The sequence below is a fragment of the Hyperolius riggenbachi genome, chromosome 1 (genome assembly GCF_040937935.1).
Source record: "Hyperolius riggenbachi isolate aHypRig1 chromosome 1, aHypRig1.pri, whole genome shotgun sequence".
NCBI classification, from domain to species: Eukaryota; Metazoa; Chordata; class Amphibia; order Anura; family Hyperoliidae; genus Hyperolius; species Hyperolius riggenbachi.
Genome location: NC_090646.1, coordinates 128,015,086 through 128,036,472, shown reverse-complemented (window position 1 = coordinate 128,036,472; position 21,387 = coordinate 128,015,086). Strand labels below are relative to the sequence as shown.

Genomic DNA, 21,387 nt, shown 5'->3' with positions numbered 1-21,387 from the left:
AAGGGCCATGCGTAATTACAGACATGAACCATAGATAAATGTCTGCGCCGTAAGCGTAATTCCGTAATGCGTAATAGCGTAAAATTACGCATAATGATCCGTAAGCGTAGTTTTTTTCATTACGCCCAGCACTACCCGGCATCGCGCATACTGATGCGGCCTGCTCACCCGTCTCCCACCACTGTCCGAAGTATATGCACACAGGGAGATGTTGCTTGCTTGGTAGTTAGAAAAAGCTGTTATTTCCCACAATGCAATGAGGTTCTCAGACAGCAAACTGTCAAGTCTGGAAGCCCGGACACATACACACAGGGACAGGGCGCAGAGACACAGGGGTTTTATTATATAGGATTCAGTTAAGTTCCCTTGTACTCATGCTGCATTCTGCTCCCTCCTTCCCTCCGATGGTGATGTCCCCAGGCTCGGCTCTTTCCCCTCCGTCTCTCTGCTGTGCAGTATGGTGCAGGAAGCATATCACTCACCCCATCCCAGGAGTGGCAGCTTTGCTCTGCATTATACCAGCAGCCAATCTTCTGTATTGTGTGTTTATGGGTCCTTGCTTGATGACCTCATCAAGCAAGGACCCTTAGCTATGATACAGAAGTATGGCTGTGGGTGTAATGTAGAGTAGAACCATTACTCTCACTATGGGAGAGGAGGGGTGAGTGACATGCTTCCTTAGTATTCCCTACACCATCCCTCACACAGAAGGAGGGAAGCCTGAGAGAGCAGCACTGCACGATCACCCCCAAACACACAGGGACACTTCAATACCGAATATTAACATACCCCTCAATACCAGAGATCCCAATACCAAGACACATTGGGATCCCATTTACCACTACTGTACACCCCATTACTGAGACACACAGCGCCCCCCAATACTACCACTGTACATCCCATTACTGAGACACATGGAAAGCTCCCAATACTGAGACAACCCCAATACCACCACTGTACACCCCAGTACCGAAACACACAGAGATCCCCTAATACTGAGACACATGAGGAGCAGATCCTGGGGACATCACCATTAGAGGGAGGGAGTGAAGGGCAGCATGGGAAGACAACTATTAAAGGGGGAGGGCAGCCTGGGGACCACTAGACTGCCAGCGATATAGTGGGATATAGGCAGTTTAATCCATGTTTAATCACTGACCCGAAGAACTTACAGTCTAATTCCTGCATGACAGACTGACCTCAGAAACTAATCCGTAACTTATATCAATAACCTCAGGAGCTTACAGTCAAATCACTGTTCTCAGGAGTTTACACCCTAATCCTTGTCTCTTGTCACTAAGGGTGACGTTTGATTCGAGTGTAAGATCGTACAGACAGTTAGTGACATGAGGCAGGAATAAGAGTTCAGAAATTTTTTTTCTTGTTTTACACCCTTAAGCACCCTTGAGTATGCTGTTTCTCCTATTTAAAATTCAGTGCCCACATATTGGGGCACAAAATTTTATTTAAAAATAATACAAATAAATATTTATTTAAAAACAAACAAACAAACATTGGGGGAGCAATCAGACCCCACCAAAAGAGAGCTCTGTTGGTGGGGAGAAAAGGGGGGAGGGGATCGCCTGTGTGCTGAGTTTTACGGGCCTGCAGCTTGGCCTTAAAGCTGCAGTGGCCTTTTTAACTAAAAATGGCCTGGTTCTTAGGGGGGGGTTAACACTGCTGCTGTCCTCAAGTGGTTAAATAATGGGAAAACGTGGGCTGTACGCCAATCTACTGGAACTCTGACAGTTGATGGGAAGTCACGGAAGATAAGATATATATATATATATATATATGTGCGTGTGCGTGTGCATGTGTGTGTGTGTGCGCGTGCGTGCGCGCACGCACGCACACACACACACACACACACACACACACACACACACACACACACACACACACACACACACACACACACACACACACACACACACACACACACACACGTACATACATACATATACACACACTATATATATATATAAAATATATATCAGAATTATTAGGCAAATCAGTATTATGACCACATCATCCTCTTTATGCATAGCAAGGAAATGAGCAGTGCTACTTAAAAACAGACTAGTCCCTACCTGCAAAAGAGTGTAAGCCCCACTTGTGGGGTCGAATACACACCGAGCATACACATGATCTGTCTGCCACTGGAAGATGTTGGTTTCCTGTAACAGCTTGCATGCAACCTATTAAGTACTCGTCCCTCCCACTGCGAAGAAGTCAATCCTCCATGGGAGGCACTAGTCTGTTTTTAAGTAGCGCTGCTCATTTCCTTGCTATGTAATAATTTAATTCTCTGATTGGAGGCCATTCGGAGGCGGCCTGGTGTTGCGCTGATCCACCTTTTGCGCAATTTTCGATTTTTCAATTTTACTTGGTAGCGCACCCAGGCTATGCATATACATAGGTTAGGATTTAGTTAGTGTTAGGCCCCTCCCATGGAGGATTGACTTCTTCGCAGTGGGAGGGACGAGTACTTAATAGGTTGCATGCAAGCTGTTACAGGAAACCAACATCCTCCAGTGGTAGACAGGTCATGTGTATGCTCGGTGTGTATTCGACCCCACAAGTGGGGCTTGCACTCTTTTGCAGGTAGGCACTAGTCTGTTTTTAAGTAGCGCAGCTCATTTCCTTGCTATACATAATTTGTTTTTGGTCAGCTGCTCCCACTTAACAGCCATGCTTTTGGTGTATATGCAGAGCTTCTGTTTGGGTTCAAGGTGCGTTTGTAGTTCCTGGGGGGGCTCAGCGCATCTTTGATTGGAGGCCATTCGGAGGCGGCCTGGTGTTGCACTGATCCACCTCTTGCGCAATCCTCTTTATGCATGTTGTCTTACTCCAAGCTGTATAGCCTCGAAAGCCTACTACCAATTAAGCATATTAGGTGATGTGCATCTCTGTAAATAGAAGGGGTGTGGTCTAATGACATCAACACCCTATATCAGGTGTGCATAATTATTAGGCAACTTCCTTTCCTTTGGCAAAATGGGTCAAAAGAAGGACTTGACAGGCTCAGAAAAGTCAAAAATAGTGAGATATCCTGCGGAGAGATGCTCTCTTAAAATTGCAAAGCTGCTGAAGCGTGATCATCGAACAATCAAGCGTTTCATTCAAAATAGTCAACAGGGTCGCAAGAAGCGTGTGGAAAACCCAAGGCGCAAAATAACTGCCCATGAACTGAGAAAAGTCAAGCGTGCAGCTGCCAAGATGCCACTTGCCACCAGTTTGGTCATATTTTAGAGCTGCAACATCACTGGAATGCCCAAAAGCACAAGGTGTGCAATACTCAGAGACATGGCCAAGGTAAGAAAGGCTGAAAGACGACCACCACTGAACAAGACACACAAGCTGAAACGTCAAGACTGGGCCAAGAAATATCTCAAGATTGATTTTTCTAAGGTTTTATGGACTGATAAAATGAGAGTGTGTCTTGATGGGCCAAATGGATGGGCCCGTGGCTGGATTGGTAAAGGGCAGAGAGCTTCAGTCCGACTCAGACGCCAGCAAGGTGGAGGTGGAGTACTGGTTTGGGCTGGTATAATCAAAGATGAGCTTGTGGGGCCTTTTCGGGTTGAGGATGGAGTCAAGCTCAACTCCCAGTCCTACTGCCAGTTTCAGGAAGACACCTTCTTCAAGCAGTGGTACAGGAAGAAGTCTGAATCCTTCAAGAAAAACATGATTTTCATGCAGGACAATGCTCTATCACATGCGTCCAAGTACTCCACAGCGTGGCTGGCAAGAAAGGGTATAAAAGAAGAAAAACTAATGACATGGCCTCCTTGTTCACCTGATCTGAACCCCATTGAGGACCTGTGGTCCATCCATAAAATGTGAGATTTACAAGGAGGGAAAACAGTACACCTCTCTGAACAGTGTCTTGGAGGCTGTGGTTGCTGCTGCACGCAATGTTGATGGTGAGCAGATCAAAACACTAACAGAATCCATGGATGGCAGGCTTTTGAGTGTCCATGCAAAGAAAGGTGGCTATATTGGTCACTGATTTGTTTTTGTTTTGTTTTTGAATGTCAGAAATGTATATTTGTGAATGTTGAGATGTTATATTGGTTTCACTGGTAAAAATAAATAATTGAAATGGGTATAGATTTGTTTTTTGTTAAGTTGCCTAATAATTATGCACAGTAATAGTCACCTGCACACACAGATATCCCCCTAAAATAGCTAAAACTAAAAACAAATTAAAAACTACTTTCAAAAATATTCAGCTTTGATATGAGTTTTTTGGGTTCATTGAGAACATGGTTGTTGTTCAATAATAAAATTATTCCTCTAAAATACAACTTGCCTAATAATTCTGCACTCCCTGTATATCTTTATGGCTCTTGCTATATGAACTGGTGCACAATCATGTTAAAAAAGTAAGGGGATCCAAACTGCATAAAACATGTTAGATTCCTAAATCATTCAGAGTTTTTTACACTGCAGCTATGGACTAAGCCCAACCCCTGAAAACAACTCGACACCATAATCACCACCACCACCACCAAACTTTACACTTGGCACAATGCAGTCAGACAAGTACACCCACAGTCAGACAAGTACAACCCCAATATCCAGACATGTCTACTGTAGAGGACAGAGAAGCATAATCCGTCAACCCAGAGAACATTTTATAGTATGCTTCTCTAAAGTGAAAATTCACTTTTGTCAACAATGCTGTACCACATTTCAATAAAACACAATTCTAACTGTATGTATGTATGTATGTATGTATGTATGTATGTATGTATGTATGTAAACACTATGCGTATATCCAGCGATAAGTGTTTAAGGAAGCATTCTATCTTCTTCTCTCCATTGTATCACATTTTAACATAACAATACAGCATAACAATTTTAAAGAGGCCTACATGGAGGACTTTAATGGGGTGTAATACTAGCTCTGACAAATGTATATATAAAAACAGTTGAAAAAAAAACAATGTAATTTGTACATGTTTAAAAAAAAGGTTTAAAAAGCACATAGAAAGAAAATACAATCAAAAATTGATAACCAACTACCACCTGTTCAGTATACAACAGATAGATAGATAGATAGATAGATAGATAGATAGATAGATAGATAGATAGAGGTATTGTACAGTTCAAAACATTAAGGAGATACTTAAGCCTATTAAACAAAAGAGTTTTACTCACCTGAGACTTCTGCCAGCCCCCTGCAGCCGACCTGTACCTGCGCAGCCACTCACCGATGCTCCGGCAGGACACTATTGAAGACGGGAAACCGAACAAAGATACGTGTGGCCAGAGATATGCAGGCACAGTGGCCCGCTGACTCCCAGTCGGCAAAGACTAAACTAACCCGCGACGGGTGACCGGCGTATCGGTGAGTGGCTGCGTGGACACAGGATGGCTGCAGGGGGCTGGTAGAAGCCCCAGGTAAGTGAGACTCTTGTTTTTTGAATAGGCTAAAGTATCCCTTTAAAGGTATCCCCAATATAGATGAGTATGTAGTACGCATGCGCAGAGTGCTCCCGGCCGTGGGACCCAGGACACACGTCGCCAGGTGGCGCCTGCACACTGCTCGCCCACCCTCCTGACCAGGATGTGACTTCAGGAGGCAAATACAGCATAACGGGGAGAAGAACGGGGAGAGCAGTGGGCAACAGGATCGCCTGCTAAACATGCCCACTACCCCGTTTTTTTGTAAATCTATTGAAAGCTAAGATATCCTTTAAAGGACAACTATTGCGAAAGATTGTAACATTTCAAATACAAACATATGAATGAACTTTCTCACAGCAAAATATGAACTATAAATGACCGTACTCTTTTCCTATGTCAATGTCATTTACAGTAGGTAGTGATCTGTCAGGGTTTGGAATAGTCCATCTCCTCATAGGGGATTATCAGAGTTTTCTTTATTTACAATAGCACTTACTTAATGGCATTTGCTCAGTCCAACTGCCAAAACAGTGTGCAAGCGAGCAGGGAGGCTGGCCAGCAACTTCGTATAGATGCTTTACAGGGAGTACTTTTGTAAAGAACACTGAGAATCTCGAAAATCTGTCAGATCTGTCAGCTCTTAACGACCTACTGTAAGCGACTGCAACATAGGAAATAATACATTTATAGTACATTTTACTGTGGGAGAAAAGTACATTTTATGTATGTAATTAATTGCATATTTTTTGTGAAGTGGTCCTTTAATATGCACAAAATAAACACTGGAATGCTGAGTATTTTCTATAGAGAGTCAGGCTTTCGCTCAACGTGTTTCGTGAAACAGTGTTCGCTTTCTCAAGAGCAACTCAATACAAAACCAGGGTGAATATGATCGCCTAGTCTAGTTTCTAGAGATTGCAAATCAAAAGACAATTCTGCAAGAATAATATTCCATTTGTAAATGGACAGGTAATTCCATGATCATTAACCGTTGAGTGAACATGTGATCCAGACAGCATGTAGCTTCATGGTAAGGAGAACTATGGTGGTCATTCCTGTTTGGACATGTTAAAATACAACCATTTCAATTGCAGTGCAATACAGTGGAGGCTCCATTCATGATGATGAGTGGCAAATGCATCTACAGCCTGCAAAAGTGCATTGGCATTGTGTATTCCTCTGCAGTGTAAAGTGTCAACAGAACTATTTAAAACATGATCCATTCTGCACTATTCGCTGCATGCTGCGCCCTGCATTAAGTAAATTAGCCCTGAAAGTGCCAGGAAGCATAGATAGAAGCATTGCAACTCTTTCTAGGAAATACAAGTGTTCAGCAAACTCTCACACACATCAATCATTTTTTCTATAAGAAACCATTTGCAATAGCTGTGTTTGCGGCTCTTTTACATAAAACCAGTGTAAACATGGTGCTTCCATATTCAATAGTCAATGACACCTCAAACCCCATTGAGGGTCATTAGAAACTAATTTTACACAGTAGTAGTACAGGCAAAGTGGTGAAGCCATAGCATGCAACCTCTTCACTGTTCTAATTATTTTACACACAAACACAACGCACACACGTGAACTAAATCATCAACTTGGTTGTTACAACATGTAAAGGTGCCCATTAACAGTACAATTCTTAGCGAATGATCATATTTAAGATAAGATCATTCAGATTGAAAGAAAATATCGTATTTAATAGATCCACTAAAGAATCCAACTTGTGATGATATCTCCACCAGTTATAATCATATCTATGAAAAAAAAATCTGCCAAGAGGAACAATAAATTCTTTAAAGGACATCTGAGGTGACATGTGACATGATGAGATAGAATGTGTATGTACAGTGCCAAGCACGCAAATAACTATACTCTGTTCCTTTTTTTTCTTTTTCTGCCTGAAAGAGTTAAAAACCAGGTATGCAAGTGACAGTTCTTGTCCTGGTCAGGACCAAGTCAGATTATAACTAACCCTCACTAATAAGGAATTACAGCTATAAAACACTTTTCTGGCAGTAAATGGCTTCTGAGAACAGGGAAGAGATAAAAAAGGTTCATAGATTTTAGCTCAGGCATATTTCAGTGAAGGTGTCATTGAGAAGAGACCATGAAACAGTAAAAACTTAAAAAGTAGATTTAAATATAAAGTAAAACTGTGGGACAGCAAAAAAATGTTTTTTTATGAGAAGGAGGATAGATACAGTTATTTATCTCATAAGTTTATTTTCACCGCAGATGTCCTTTAACCACTTAACGACCGCCCCCAGCCGATGGGCGGCGGCAAAGTCCGGGCCCAAACGACCGCAATACGCCCATCGGCGGGGGCGGCTGCGGGAGTGGCTATGCGGCGATCGCGTCATTCGGGACGCGATCAGCCGCCGGGGACTGGCTCCGCCCCCCGTTCGCCGTAACCCGCCGGCCGTTCGGAAGCGCCGGCGGGTTACTGGCATCCGGATCGCCGCTGCAACAGTGTATAATAGGCTTTGTAATGTATACAAAGCCTATTATACTGGCTGCCTCCTGCCCTGGTGGTCCCAGTGTCCGAGGGACCACCAGGGCAGGCTGCAGCCACCCTAGTCTGCACCAAACACACTGATTTCCCCCCCCCCTGCCCCCTGATCGCCCACAGCACCCCTCAGACCCCCCCCTGCCCACCCCCCAGACCACTGTTTGCACCCAGTCACCCTCCTAATCACCCATCAATCACTCCCTGTCACTATCTGTCAACGCTATTTTTTTTTTAAGTCCCTAATCTGCCCCCTACTCCCTCCTGATCACCCCCCCACCCCTCAGATTCTCCCCAGACCCCCCCCCCAGACCCCCCCCCCCCCCGTGTACTGTATGCATCTATCCCCCCTGATCACCTGTCAATCACCTGTCAATCACCTGTCAATCACCCGTCAATCACCCCCTGTCACTGCCACCCATCAATCAGCCCCTGATCTGCCCCTTGCGGGCAATCTGATCACCCCCCCACACCAATAGATCGCCCGCAGATCCGACATCAGATCACCTCCCAAATCCATTGTTTACATCTATTCTCTCCTCTAAACACCCACTAATTACCCATCAATCACCCCCTATCACCACCTGTCACTGTTACCCATCAGATTAGACCCTAATCTGCCCCTTGCGGGCACCCAATCACCTGCCCACACGCTCAGATTGCCCTCAGACCCCCCCCTTATCAATTCGCCCGTGCAATATTTACATCTGTTATTCCGGGTAATAACCCACTGATCACCTGTCAATCACCCATCAATCACCCCCTGTCACTGCCACCCATCAATCACCCCCTGTCACTGCCACCCATCAATCAGCCCCTAACCTGCCCCTTGCGGGCAATCTGATCACCCCCCCACACCAATAGATCGCCCGCAGATCCGACATCAGATCACCTCCCAAATCCATTGTTTACATCTATTCTCTCCTCTAAACACCCACTAATTACCCATCAATCACCCCCTATCACCACCTGTCACTGTTACCCATCAGATTAGACCCTAATCTGCCCCTTGCGGGCACCCAATCACCTGCCCACACGCTCAGATTGCCCTCAGACCCCCCCCTTATCAATTCGCCCGTGCAATATTTACATCTGTTATTCCGGGTAATAACCCACTGATCACCTGTCAATCACCCATCAATCACCCCCTGTCACTGCCACCCATCAATCACCCCCAGTCACTGCCACCCATCAATCAGCCCCTAACCTGCCCCTTGCGGGCAATCTGATCACCCACCCACACCAATAGATCGCCCGCAGATCCGACATCAGATCACCTCCCAAATCCATTGTTTACATCTATTCTCTCCTCTAAACACCCACTAATTACCCATCAATCACCCCCTATCACCACCTGTCACTGTTACCCATCAGATTAGACCCTAATCTGCCCCTTGCGGGCACCCAATCACCCGCCCACACGCTCAGATTGCCCTCAGACCCCCCCCCCTTATCAATTTGCCCGTGCAATATTTACATCTGTTATTCCGGGTAATAACCCACTGATCACCTGTCAATCACCCATCAATCACCCCCTGTCACTGCCACCCATCAATCACCCCCTGTCACTGCCACCCATCAATCAGCCCCTAACCTGCCCCTTGCGGGCAATCTGATCACCCACCCACACCAATAGATCGCCCGCAGATCCGACATCAGATCACCTCCCAAATCCATTGTTTACATCTATTCTCTCCTCTAAACACCCACTAATTACCCATCAATCACCCCCTATCACCACCTGTCACTGTTACCCATCAGATTAGACCCTAATCTGCCCCTTGCGGGCACCCAATCACCCGCCCACACCTCAGAACGCCCTCAGACCCCAGCCCTGATCACCTCGCCAGTGCATTGCTTGCATCTATTTCCCCCCTCTAATCACACCTTGAGACACCCATCAATCACCTCCTGTCACCCCCTAGCACACCTACCCATCAGATCAGGCCCTAATTTGCCCCGTGTGGGCTCCTGATCACTCGGCCAAACCCTCAGATCCCCCTCAGACCCCCTTCCGATCACCTCCCCAGTGCATTGATTGCATCTATTTTCCCCTCTAACCGCCCCCTGAGACACCCATCAATCACCTCCTGTCACCCCCCTAGCACTCCTATCCATCAGATCAGGCCCAATACATCCTGTCATCTAAGAGGCCACCCTGCTTATGACCGATTCCACAAAATTTGCCCCCTCATAGACCACCTGTCATCAAAATTTGCAGATGCTTATACCCCTGAACAGTCATTTTGAGAAATTTGGTTTCCAGACTACTCACAGTTTTGGGCCCGTAAAATGCCAGGGCAGTATAGGAACCCCACAAGTGACCCCATTTTAGAAAGAAGACACCCCAAGGTATTCTGTTAGGTGTATGATGGGTTCATAGAATATTTTATTTTTTGTCAAAAGTTAGCGGAAATTGGATTGTTATTGTTTTTTTCACAAAGTGTCATTTTTCACTAACTTGTGAGAAAAAATAAAATCTTCTATGAACTCACCATACCCCTAACGGAATACCTTGGGGTGTCTTCTTTCTAAAATGGGGTCACTTGTGGGGTTCCTATACTGCCCTGGCATTTTAGGGGCCCTAAACCGTGAGGAGTAGTCTAGAAAACAAATGCCTCAAAATGACCTGTGAATAGGACGTTGGGCCCCTTAGCGCACCTAGGCTGCAAAAAAGTGTCACACATGTGGTATCGCCATACTCAGGAGAAGTAGTATAATGTGTTTTGTGGTGTATTTTTACACATACCCATGCTGGGTGGGAGAAATCTCTCTGTAAATGGACAATTGTGTGTAAAACAAATAAAAAAATGTGTCATTTACAGAGATATTTCTCCCACCCAGCATGGTTATATGTAAAAATACACCACAAAACACATTATACTACTTCTTCTGAGTACGGCGATACCACATGTGTGACACTTTTTTGCAGCCTAACTGTGCTAAGGGGCCCAAAGTCCAATGAGTACCTTTAGGATTTCACAGGTCATTTTGAGACATTTGGGTTCAAGACTACTCCTCACGGTTTAGGGCCCCTAAAATGCCAGGGCAGTATAGGAACCCCACAAGTGACCCCATTTTAGAAAGAAGACACCCCAAGGTATTCTTTTAGGTGTATGATGAGTTCATAGAAGATTTTATTTTTTGTCACAAGTTAGCGGAAATTGATATGTATTGTTTTTTTTTTCACAAAGTGTCATTTTCCGCTAACTTGTGACAAAAAAAAAAATCTTCTATGAACTCACCATACTCCTAACAGAATACCTTGGGGTGTCTTCTTTCTAAAATGGGGTCACTTGTGGGGTTCCTATACTGCCCTGGCATTTTAGGGGCCCTAAACCGTGAGGAGTAGTCTAGAATCCAAATGCCTCAAAATGACCTGTGAATAGGACGTTAGGCCCCTTAGCGCACCTAGGTTGCAAAAAAGTGTCACACATGTGGTATCGCCGTACTCAGAAGAAGTAGTATAATGTGTTTTGGGGTGTATTTTTATACATACCCATGCTGGGTGGGAGAAATCTCTCTGTAAATGGACAATTGTGTGTAAAAAAAATCAAATAATTGTCATTTACAGAGATATTTCTCCCACCCAGCATGGGTATGTGTAAAAATACACCCCAAAACACATTATACTATTTCTCCTGAGTACGGCGGTACCACATGTGTGGCACTTTTTTGCACCCTAAGTGCGCTAAGGGGCCCAAAGTCCAATGAGTACCTTTAGGATTTCACAGGTCATTTTGCCACATTTGGTTTCAAGACTACTCCTCACGGTTTAGGGCCCCTAAAATACCAGGGCAGTATAGGAACCCCACAAATGACTCCATTTTAGAAAGAAGACACCCCAAGGTATTCCGTTAGGAGAATGGCGAGTTCATAGAAGATTTTATTTTTTGTCACAAGTTAGCGGAAAATGACACTTTGTGAAAAAAAACAATTAAAATCAATTTCCGCTAACTTGTGACAAAAAAAAAAAATCTTCTATGAACTCACCATACATCTAACGGAATACCTTGGGGTGTCTTCTTTCTAAAATGGGGTAATTTGTGGGGTTCCTATACTGTCCTGGCATTTTAGGGGCCCTAAACCGTGAGGAGTAGTCTTGAAACGAAATTTCTCAAAATGACCTGTGAAATCCTAAAGGTACTCATTGGACTTTGGGCCCCTTAGCGCAGTTAGGGTGCAAAAAAGTGCCACACATGTGGTATCGCCGTACTCAGGAGAAGTAGTATAATGTGTTTTGGGGTGTATTTTTCCACATACCCATGCTGAGTGGGAGAAATATCTCTATAAATAGACAATTGTGTGTAAAAAAAATAAAAAAATTGTCATTTACGGAGATATTTCTCCCACCCAGCATGTGTATGTGTAAAAATACACCCCAAAACACATTATACTACTTTTCCTGAGTACGGCAATACCACATGTGTGGCACTTTTTTGCGGCCTAACTGCGCTAAGGGGCCCAAAGTCCAATGAGCATCTTTAGGCTTTACAGGGGTGCTTACAATTAGGCACCCCCCAAATGCCAGGACAGTAAACACACCCCACAAATGACCCCATTCTGGAAAGTAGACACTTCAAGGTATTCAGAGAGGAGCATAGTGAGTCTGTGGCAGATTTCATTTTTTTTTGTCGCAAGTTAGAAGAAATGGAAACTTTTTTTTTTTTTTTTTTTTGTCACAAACTGTCATTTTCCGCTAACTTGTGACAAAAAATAAAATCTTCTATGAACTCACCATGCCTCTCACTGAATACTTTGGGATGTCTTCTTTCCAAAATGGGGTCATTTGGGGGGTATTTGTACTATCCTGGAATTTTAGCCCCTCATGAAACATGACAGGTGCGCAGAAAAGTCAGAGATGCTTGAAAATGGGAAAATTCACTTTTGGCACCATAGTTTGTAAACGCTATAACTTTTACCCAATCCAATAAATATACACTGAATGTTTTTTTTTTTATCAAAGACATGTAGCAGAATAACTTTCGCGCTCAAATGTATAGGAAATTTTACTTTATTTGAAAAATGTCAGCACAGAAAGTTAAAAAAGTCATTTTTTTGACAAAATTCATGTCTTTTTTGATGAATATAATAAAAAGTAAAACTCGCAGCAGCAATCAAATAGCATCAAAAGAAAGCTGTATTAGTGACAAGAAAAGGAGGTAAAATTCATTTAGGTGGTAGGTTGTATGACCGAGCAATAAACCGTGAAAGCTGCAGTGGTCTGAATGGAGAAAAAGGCTCTGGTCCTTAAGGGGCGAAAAGACTGTGGTCCTGAAGTGGTTAAGGAAACTATCTATAATTGTTCAGGATCAATTGGGACCATCAGCTTCTCTGTTTTAAAGGCAATATGGTCTGAAAATTTTGATTGAAATACAATTGTTTACTAAAAGTACAATTAATGGGCACTTTTAGGCATATACAGAATATTCCAATCTCAAACATAGTACAAACAAAATCAAACATTGTCCAAGCTTCAAGTCTTTGGCAAAAACAATATGCATCAAAAGTAATTTACTAGTAATTACTTATTTCTGCTTATTTGTTTTTCACCTTATCTAAATAACACCTTTTAATCACCCAACGTGCAATAAAGCACTAAAGACAAGTTGAGAAAAGCAATAACAAAATTAAGTTAATTAGGAGCAACTAACACTGTCGGTTTTTTTTGTTTTGTTTTGTTTGGAAAGCACTGAAAATGATTTATTGAATAGGGTAAGAAATAGGTAAGCAGACATCTGTACATTGAAGCGGAAGATGTCAGCACTATACAAATACTTAAAGGATAACTGAGGTGACATGTGGCATGATGAGACAGACATGTGTATGTATAGTGCCAAGCACACAAATAACTATACTGTGTTCCTTTTTTTCTTTCTCTGCCTGAAACAGTTAAACATCAGGTATGCAATTGACAGTTTCTATCCGGGTTGGGACTATAGACCGGGTCAGACTATAGCATAACTCTCACTAATAATTACAGCCATAAAATATTTTCCTGTCAATAAATGGCATCCTGGAGCAAGAAAGAGATAAAAAGGGTCAATAATTCATAGATTTAAACTCTAGCATTCTTCAATGAAGGCGTCATTGAGCAGAGACAATAAAACAGTAAAAACGTAAAAACTAGATTTAAATATAAAATAAAACTGTGGGATATTTTTAAAAGTCATTTTTAGGAGAAGGAGGATAGATACAATGTTTTTTCTAATCAGTTTATTTTCACCTCGGATGTCCTTTAATAATATTAATGATAACACTAATAATCATTCATGAGGTAAGTATTTGAGTCAACCCCAGCATTCGCCAACACGTTTAATCTACACGCACTTCAAACTCAAGCAATTTAGCCAATTGGTTACTTCAGTCTACATCCCCATTAGAGAGAATTCCCCTCACCTCCCATTTTTATCCCAGGAGTATATTTCCCAAACAGGACTCTCACAACAGTAAAATCACCCAAAGGGGCTGTAAACTGTTTTAACTCTAAAAGTCCAAAACTGTTTCAAATGCAATTTTTTTTTTAAATGGGGAGTAGATCAGGGACTCAAGAACATTTTTACCACAGCAAAATATATGACAATATTTACTTAAAGTGACTAAATCTGAAGAGAATTAAACGTATAAATATACATACAGGCAGTGCCATAACTACAATTCATGGGTCCCCTCAGCAAAATTTTGATGGGCCCTCCAATGGTCACGCCCCTTCCTTGGCTCCCCTTGGTGCTCTTCATGTGCCTTGGGCTTATCTCACAAGGGTTATTTAAAAATGCGGGCCCATCATAACCTTCACTCCCCTAACAAGTGTAGCCACAACCCCCCTCTGCACTTTCACATGACCAAGCATCTGAAAAGACTTGAAATGCCATTGTGGAGTCCGACTAGTGTCCTCGTTCCCACCAACTTAACCACTTGCCTTTTGTATACATACTGCATGCTATGTTACCACCTTCCACGGAATCAATAAAAACATCCTGGTATATGCAAGGTGTCCACATTAGTGTTGATCGAACACCCAGTTATTTGGGCTCGGGTCGGCTCGGCCAGACATGGTCCAGATGTGCGGGATATTGGGCCGAACACTGAGCCTAATTGAAGTCAATGGGGACCCGAGCAGGCCTACTTTAGCAGGCCTGTTCGGGTCCCGTCCCCATTGACTTTAATTAGGCTCGGTATTCGGCCCAATATCCCGCACATCTGGACCATGTCCGGCCGAGCCGACCCGAGCCCAAATAACTGGGTGTTCGATCAACACTAGTTCACATCTCAGACTTTTGATCTCTCAAGTAGCCACAAAAAACACCTGATCTGAAATACAGTCCCCTGTACCAGATGTAGGGAAAGTTTACTAACTTTGGGGGTTGGGGCCCCCCATATCTCTGGGCTCCCCTGTGATCACAGGGGCTGCTCCCCTCTACTTACGCCCTTGCATAAAGGTTGGCAATTTATGACTGCTCCACGCCTTTTCTAATATGTACATGGAGTGAAACTAAGGACTGAGTCATACAAGGTTCCCTCCCCTTCCTGCATCACTAAGTGACTCCCATCGGCTGTCACTATCTCTAGTCTTGTACTGGGGCCAGGATAAGTGGGCATCAGTCACCAGGTAGACAGCTCATCCAGTGACAGAAGTAAAACTGCAGCCTATGGCCTACTGACTGTGAAGCATTTTTACTTGTGGACCATAGTAACCAGTCATATATCCTGCTTCAGTTGCAAATCAGCACTATACAAATGATAGTTGGAAGCAAAACGAACATCTTGGGGTAACCAGTACGTACGAGCCTCTGACCGTCACGTTAAAACTTCCTTGAACTTCAACAGCACCACCAAATTTACTAGGTGTGTGTAGGACAATAGTGGCAACAAGGGAGGGAGGGGATACCAACAGACCTTGTGGTTTTCCATAAAATCCCAGTTAAAGTGACAGCAAATAGGAATTTTGCATGATGGACAGCATACAGAAGGCAGCAGTAACATTAGGCCATGAAAGTGGGACCTGAGATTGAGAAACGGCGGCACTATGTGTTAGCTATGCCCACTAGCAGCAGGCTCTGCCATCACAGCAGGTGCCAGCATTGCTAGCCGGTATCAATAACTGGATGACCTCCTGTTCTCAATATGTACAGTAACAGTCAGTCAACTGTAGTGAAATTGTCAAAATGGAATGAAATTAAGGTAAAGGTGGGCAATGGACAAAGTATAACACAACTGGTTGTACATTATGTAAAGAAGTACTAAAGTAGCATACATGAACTCCTAAGAATTACAGTTCTCTATGTTAGTAGTACAGTACAGCTAGTTGAGGGACAATGTGACCCTGCATTAGAAGTATAGTATTACCATTCAAGTTGTACACACACTTCTACCTAAGTAACCGAGTCAGCACTGATGGAATGCTATAGCTGACAGTTCTTCTCTCAGTACTAGGTGCAGTAAAGTTAGCAACAAACAAGCTGGAAGTCTACAAGTACCTTGCTGACCACACAGTTCTAACCAATGTAAATCTGCACTTAATAAATCCTAAAGCTGACAGTTTACTCAGTAGTTGGCAATAGTGTTTAGATAGACAACAAGCTTGAGTTAGTACTAGTAGTATAACTACACACACTTCTACCTAACCACTACAGCACACAATAAATCCTACAAATAACAGTTCTGCACACAATACACCCTATATATCACAGTTCTAAGTTTGTAAAACAGATGCAACTGCAAGCTAACCCTCTCTGAAGAATACACTTCCCTCTCTTGCTCTCTAGCTGCTATCAAACAGAGAACAAAAGATAGAGTGGAAAAAAAAAAACTCCTCCACTCATCGTTATATTTGCCCATGGTGGGATTTCTTCTCATCGGTTGCGGGGCCTTCCTGCACAATCCTGGGAGCAAATGATTCACTAAGCAGATACCCATTCCAAGCTATCTGGTGAAATGTTGGCGCCTAACTATCCCCCCCCCCTCCCCCCATGCCCTTGTTTGGCCACATAGCGACCACATGGCAAACCACTGGGTATTTCTTGCGGGAATCTACGGTTAGTGAGAAAGGCCTGATTCACCACAGGATCAAACTCAAGAACCTCGCTCTCTCATCCCTAGTAACCAGCAGTGATTCTCAAACACACTGAGGTAGGCAAATGCAGGGCAAAGAGCCTGAGACTTCCTGTTCCTTAGTGAGGAAGTGAAAACAGAAATTAAAACATTTACAGACCACAAATAAGAAAGCATCAGCAAACAAGTCCATTTTATGATCCATTACATCTGTACATACATTCAACTGATTCAACTCATTTTTGATACAGTTTTGCTTTAAAATTTGTTAGCTGCTTATCAGAAATGAATCTGAGACAAAAGTGTTACTGTAACATAGCAGTACACATGTCTCAACAAATACAAATCATGGTGAGACCATTATCCTGTCCTTGACTGTGATGGGACCCACTGTATCTTCCCATCAGTCAGTGGGCGGAGAGATGGGAGGGATTAAATTCTTTCTCTCAAGAGTTTGAAATCTCTTTATCAGATAATCAAGCCATGAGAAAAGCCCTCCTTGTGGGCCTACCTCTTTCGGTACTCAGGCATGGATTTCTGAGAGTGATGCTGGATTCTTAAAGTGTACCCGAGGCGACATGTGACATAATAAGATAAGCAGGTGCATGTCAAGGGTAAAACATATTTCACTTGTTTTATTTTGCTGCCTCAAATAGTTCATTTTCAGGCATGGAAGTGACAGCTTCTGTCTTGTGGGTACCTTGTCTGGAATATAGTAAGCCTCATTGATAAGCAAATTACAGCCATAAAGGTTTTCCTGGCAGAATACAACTTTTGAGTACAGGGAGAGATAGATAAAGATCAATGGCTCATGTATTTTCACTTAGGGACAATAGGCTTATATTGAGCAGAGACAACAAAACAATCAATCTACTTTGTAAATGTTTAAATATAAAACAAAATGATGGATATCTAAAAAAGGGCAGTTTTAGTAATAGGAGGATAAATACAATTGTTTATCTCATCAGTTTATTTTCACCTCGGGTTCACTTTAAGGCCCGGTTCACATTGGCGTTCTGAGCCAAAAGGATCCGGTGAGCGGATCCAGTCTCTGCTTCACCGGATCCAAATGGCTCAGTCCACATAGTGAAAACGGATGTGATCAATGATACATACCTTATTGTCAGTAGTAGCCAGCAGTAGAGGCTTCCTCTTCTTCCACTGTGACTACACAGCGCGTCATGTGACTAGTGACATGACGCGTCATGTAGTCACATGATGCGAAAGAAGATGGAAGCCTCTACAGCCGGCTACTACTGAAAATAAGGTATGTATAAACCCTCCCTCACCCACCCGCCCGGCTGCTGCACCCTCCCCTCACTAGACTCACGTGGGCCCATGCCCCCATCCCCTGTGGAACGGTCCATTTCTTCACTAGTGTGAAGAAACATTCCGCTTCCCATTGCCCAATGCTGCAGTATTTTTGTCAGGATCCGTTCCGCTAGGCAGAATGATCCGGAAAATTAGGGACTGCAGCATTTTTTAGATCCGTGGCCCGGTACGTATCCGTACCAACGGATGCATGTGAATGGATTTACAGGTTAATATTGGATCCATTCACATCCGTTCCGTTTGAACAGTATACATTCCGGTTCCGATCCGGAAAAAAACGCCAATGTGAACCGGGCCTAAATTAAAAACAGGTGGCCTTGTGGCCACTCAGGGCTGGTTCAAATTGGGCCAATAACCAGATAAACTTTTTAAATGCATTCTTTTACACCACAAGATCATTAGCTGGACACATGTAATCCCATTCAGTGCATCTGAACAAAAGCCCCAGCATAGTGATAGAGGTGGCAATGCTCTGCAGTCTAGCAGATTGCCTCATATTACATAGTGTGAGCAAAACCTGTCACTAGCTGCTGCTAAACACTCTTCAACCTAAAATGCTAAGAGCAAAGGACAGCATTGTCCAACTAGTGGTTGGCAAGCAACAGTCAACCCACCAGGCAACCTGGAATGATCTGCCAGTCAGGGCTGCCAAAACATTACTGCTCATCAACCCTATGTGCCATCACTGGCCTGCTGGAGCTGGCAGGTAAGCATTCCATACCTTACACAGCAGGCCTCAGGGCTTTATTCCCAGGCATTCTCTGCTCATGTCATGTGACCATGATGTCACATTCATGGGACACCTGGTACTGGATCTATTCAGCCAGGACTGGATGCTAAAACAGCCACCATGAACATTGTGATACATGTGAAGGCCTAGGCATAGATGGGTTAAAATATCAGGGCTTCTGATGCAAACAGGGGCCACATACATAGAAGCTTAAACATTAAATGGACAAGCAATACGGCACATGGAAATGGAGGATAGTTCATAATATCCACCTTTGCAGCAGCTTGATATTCAACATTTCCTTCATAATGAGGCCTTCACCATGTAGGCCTACTACAACCACAAAGCAAGGCAGCACTGCTGCAGGATATAATTCAGTACAGCAACAAACAAAACTGTGATCACTGTCTGGTTCTTTCTTACAGACCTATTTACAAATATAACTAGATAAGGTCTCAAAAAATAAATGTTTTCCCCTGTTAATAACTCCAATATCTTCCCTGTCCCAGCACACTGTATTTACATGAACTAATTTTCTGCATCATAGAAAAACAAAGGGGTTGAATGCACTGAACACATGGAGCTGTCCAGGGTACTGAAGTGGAAAGCAAAAACCACAAAAACCAGACTGGCATATTCAATAAGGCAGTAAAACGAGCAAAGATTGTGTACAATTATCAGAAATTCACAGCAACTCATAATCAGGCCAAAGAAAGCAGTGTTGCATTTGCTTACTGCATTTGCTGCATTCCCAGTAAGCTCAACTCACACCTTTGTATGTTGTATATTTTTTTTCTTTACAGAGGCATCCTGCATTCAGCACCATGTATCTGTTATTGGCACCATTACTCACATCACCAGCTGATAGGTGAACCCCCTTTGCTCCTGAGAGCACACCAAGTTGGCACAAAGTTGCTGCACTCAGCACAGTGGACGTAAGCCAGGGGTTCTTATTTTTTTTTTTTTTTTTTTTTAATAATCTCCTTCTGCGCAGTTGGGTTCCTGTTTAATTCAAAGGATGTACTCACCATGTTGACTTCAGAGACCATATCTATGCTGGCCACAGCTATCCTCATCCCGACATCAACAGGAGGGCCTGCAGGAGAGGAGAGAGCAACAGACAGACATGTCACTGCACCGATCTGCATATTAATTCAGCCATGGTGTTTTGAATGGATTGCCTGCCGCCGATCTGTGTGCCATCAATGTGCTGCATGCATCAGCAGGAGCAGGGATGATGTATATGTATTACCATTATGGATGGAATCATAGAGGGTGATGATTTTTTATTTTTTTTTTACCTCCAAAGTCTGGCCTCAGGCGGATGTCATAGCCTTTGAGCAATCTATCCACTGTCTCTTTCACATATGACATGTTGCTGGGCTCATTAACACTGGATGGGGGGAAGAAGTATGGACTGGAGTCAGTAATCTACACAGGAGTGCAAGCATTCAGACAATCCCCCCCACTCCCTCCCCTCCATGCCCTATACACACCAGCATCCCAAACCCCCATCAGCATCTAACAGTAATCAAAAATCGTGACAGTCTCCCATATCTGCAGCAGCACATCTCACCTCTGAGCACAGCACACCATGGCTACCATCATTGGAAACGACACAATCCCAAAATATCCTCTGTCTTGGAGCGTCCACATTACTAGCTTCACGTGACTAAATAAAGACAAATGTTGCTAAATAGAAGGTTCAACGAATGCAACTAAAGTCTGAAGCAAGGTGATAATTCCTAATAGAGTGGCGCATGCGCACTGCAGGCAGCATCAACAGACACCGTTATAGATGGAAAAGCTTCCTCTGTGCAAATTAAAAACAAATAAAAATAAATGTCCACAGGTCCAGATCCTTAAAGTGGTGGCTTTACCCCTGCTTAGTCCATATAAAGGGATTATAAATGGCGCTATTAGTGTCCAAACCTTAGTGCTCTGGATAAGCTCCCCTCCTTGGTTGGCTGAGATGGTCTACGCATGGCTCTGATTGTGATCTGCTGTAGTAGTAGATCCTGTACATGCCCTATCACTGGAGCCTGTGATCAGAATGTGAAGTAGTCTCCCTGTAACACAGGCTCCCAGCGTCTCTTTCCTTAGCAGCCAGCAGCCATTCCCAAGGAAGCTGTTCTGGGAGAGATACGTTCAGATGAATGTCAAATGTGGCATCCCCGGCATCCCCTTCAACGTGGCCTTCTCCAGTGCGCGTTGCCGATCAGATACTTGCTACAGTGGCATCTTGCAGTGAAACGAGGATCCGATAAGGGCATCACTGCAAGGGTGGCAAATCTCTCTATAGGTTAACGCTATAACGTGTGCCAGGCTGTCACTGCAGTCTGTGACA

The 21,387-nt window shown here is 43.5% G+C and overlaps 1 protein-coding gene across 1 annotated transcript in view; it reads right to left on the bottom strand.

Annotated features, from left to right (window-relative positions):
- The window catches only part of GABRB1 (gamma-aminobutyric acid type A receptor subunit beta1), a 633,390-nt gene extending 612,241 nt beyond the window's left edge, over window positions 1–21,149 (bottom strand). The window contains exons 1-3 of the mRNA XM_068278531.1: window positions 20,617–21,149; window positions 20,342–20,433; window positions 20,069–20,136 (exon numbers count right to left, since the gene is read on the bottom strand). Of these exons, the coding sequence (XP_068134632.1) occupies window positions 20,069–20,136; window positions 20,342–20,433; window positions 20,617–20,696 (240 nt within the window). The 5' untranslated portion in view covers window positions 20,697–21,149. The remainder of the gene's footprint in view (window positions 1–20,068; window positions 20,137–20,341; window positions 20,434–20,616) is intronic.
- Between the last annotated feature and the right edge of the window lie 238 nt (window positions 21,150–21,387).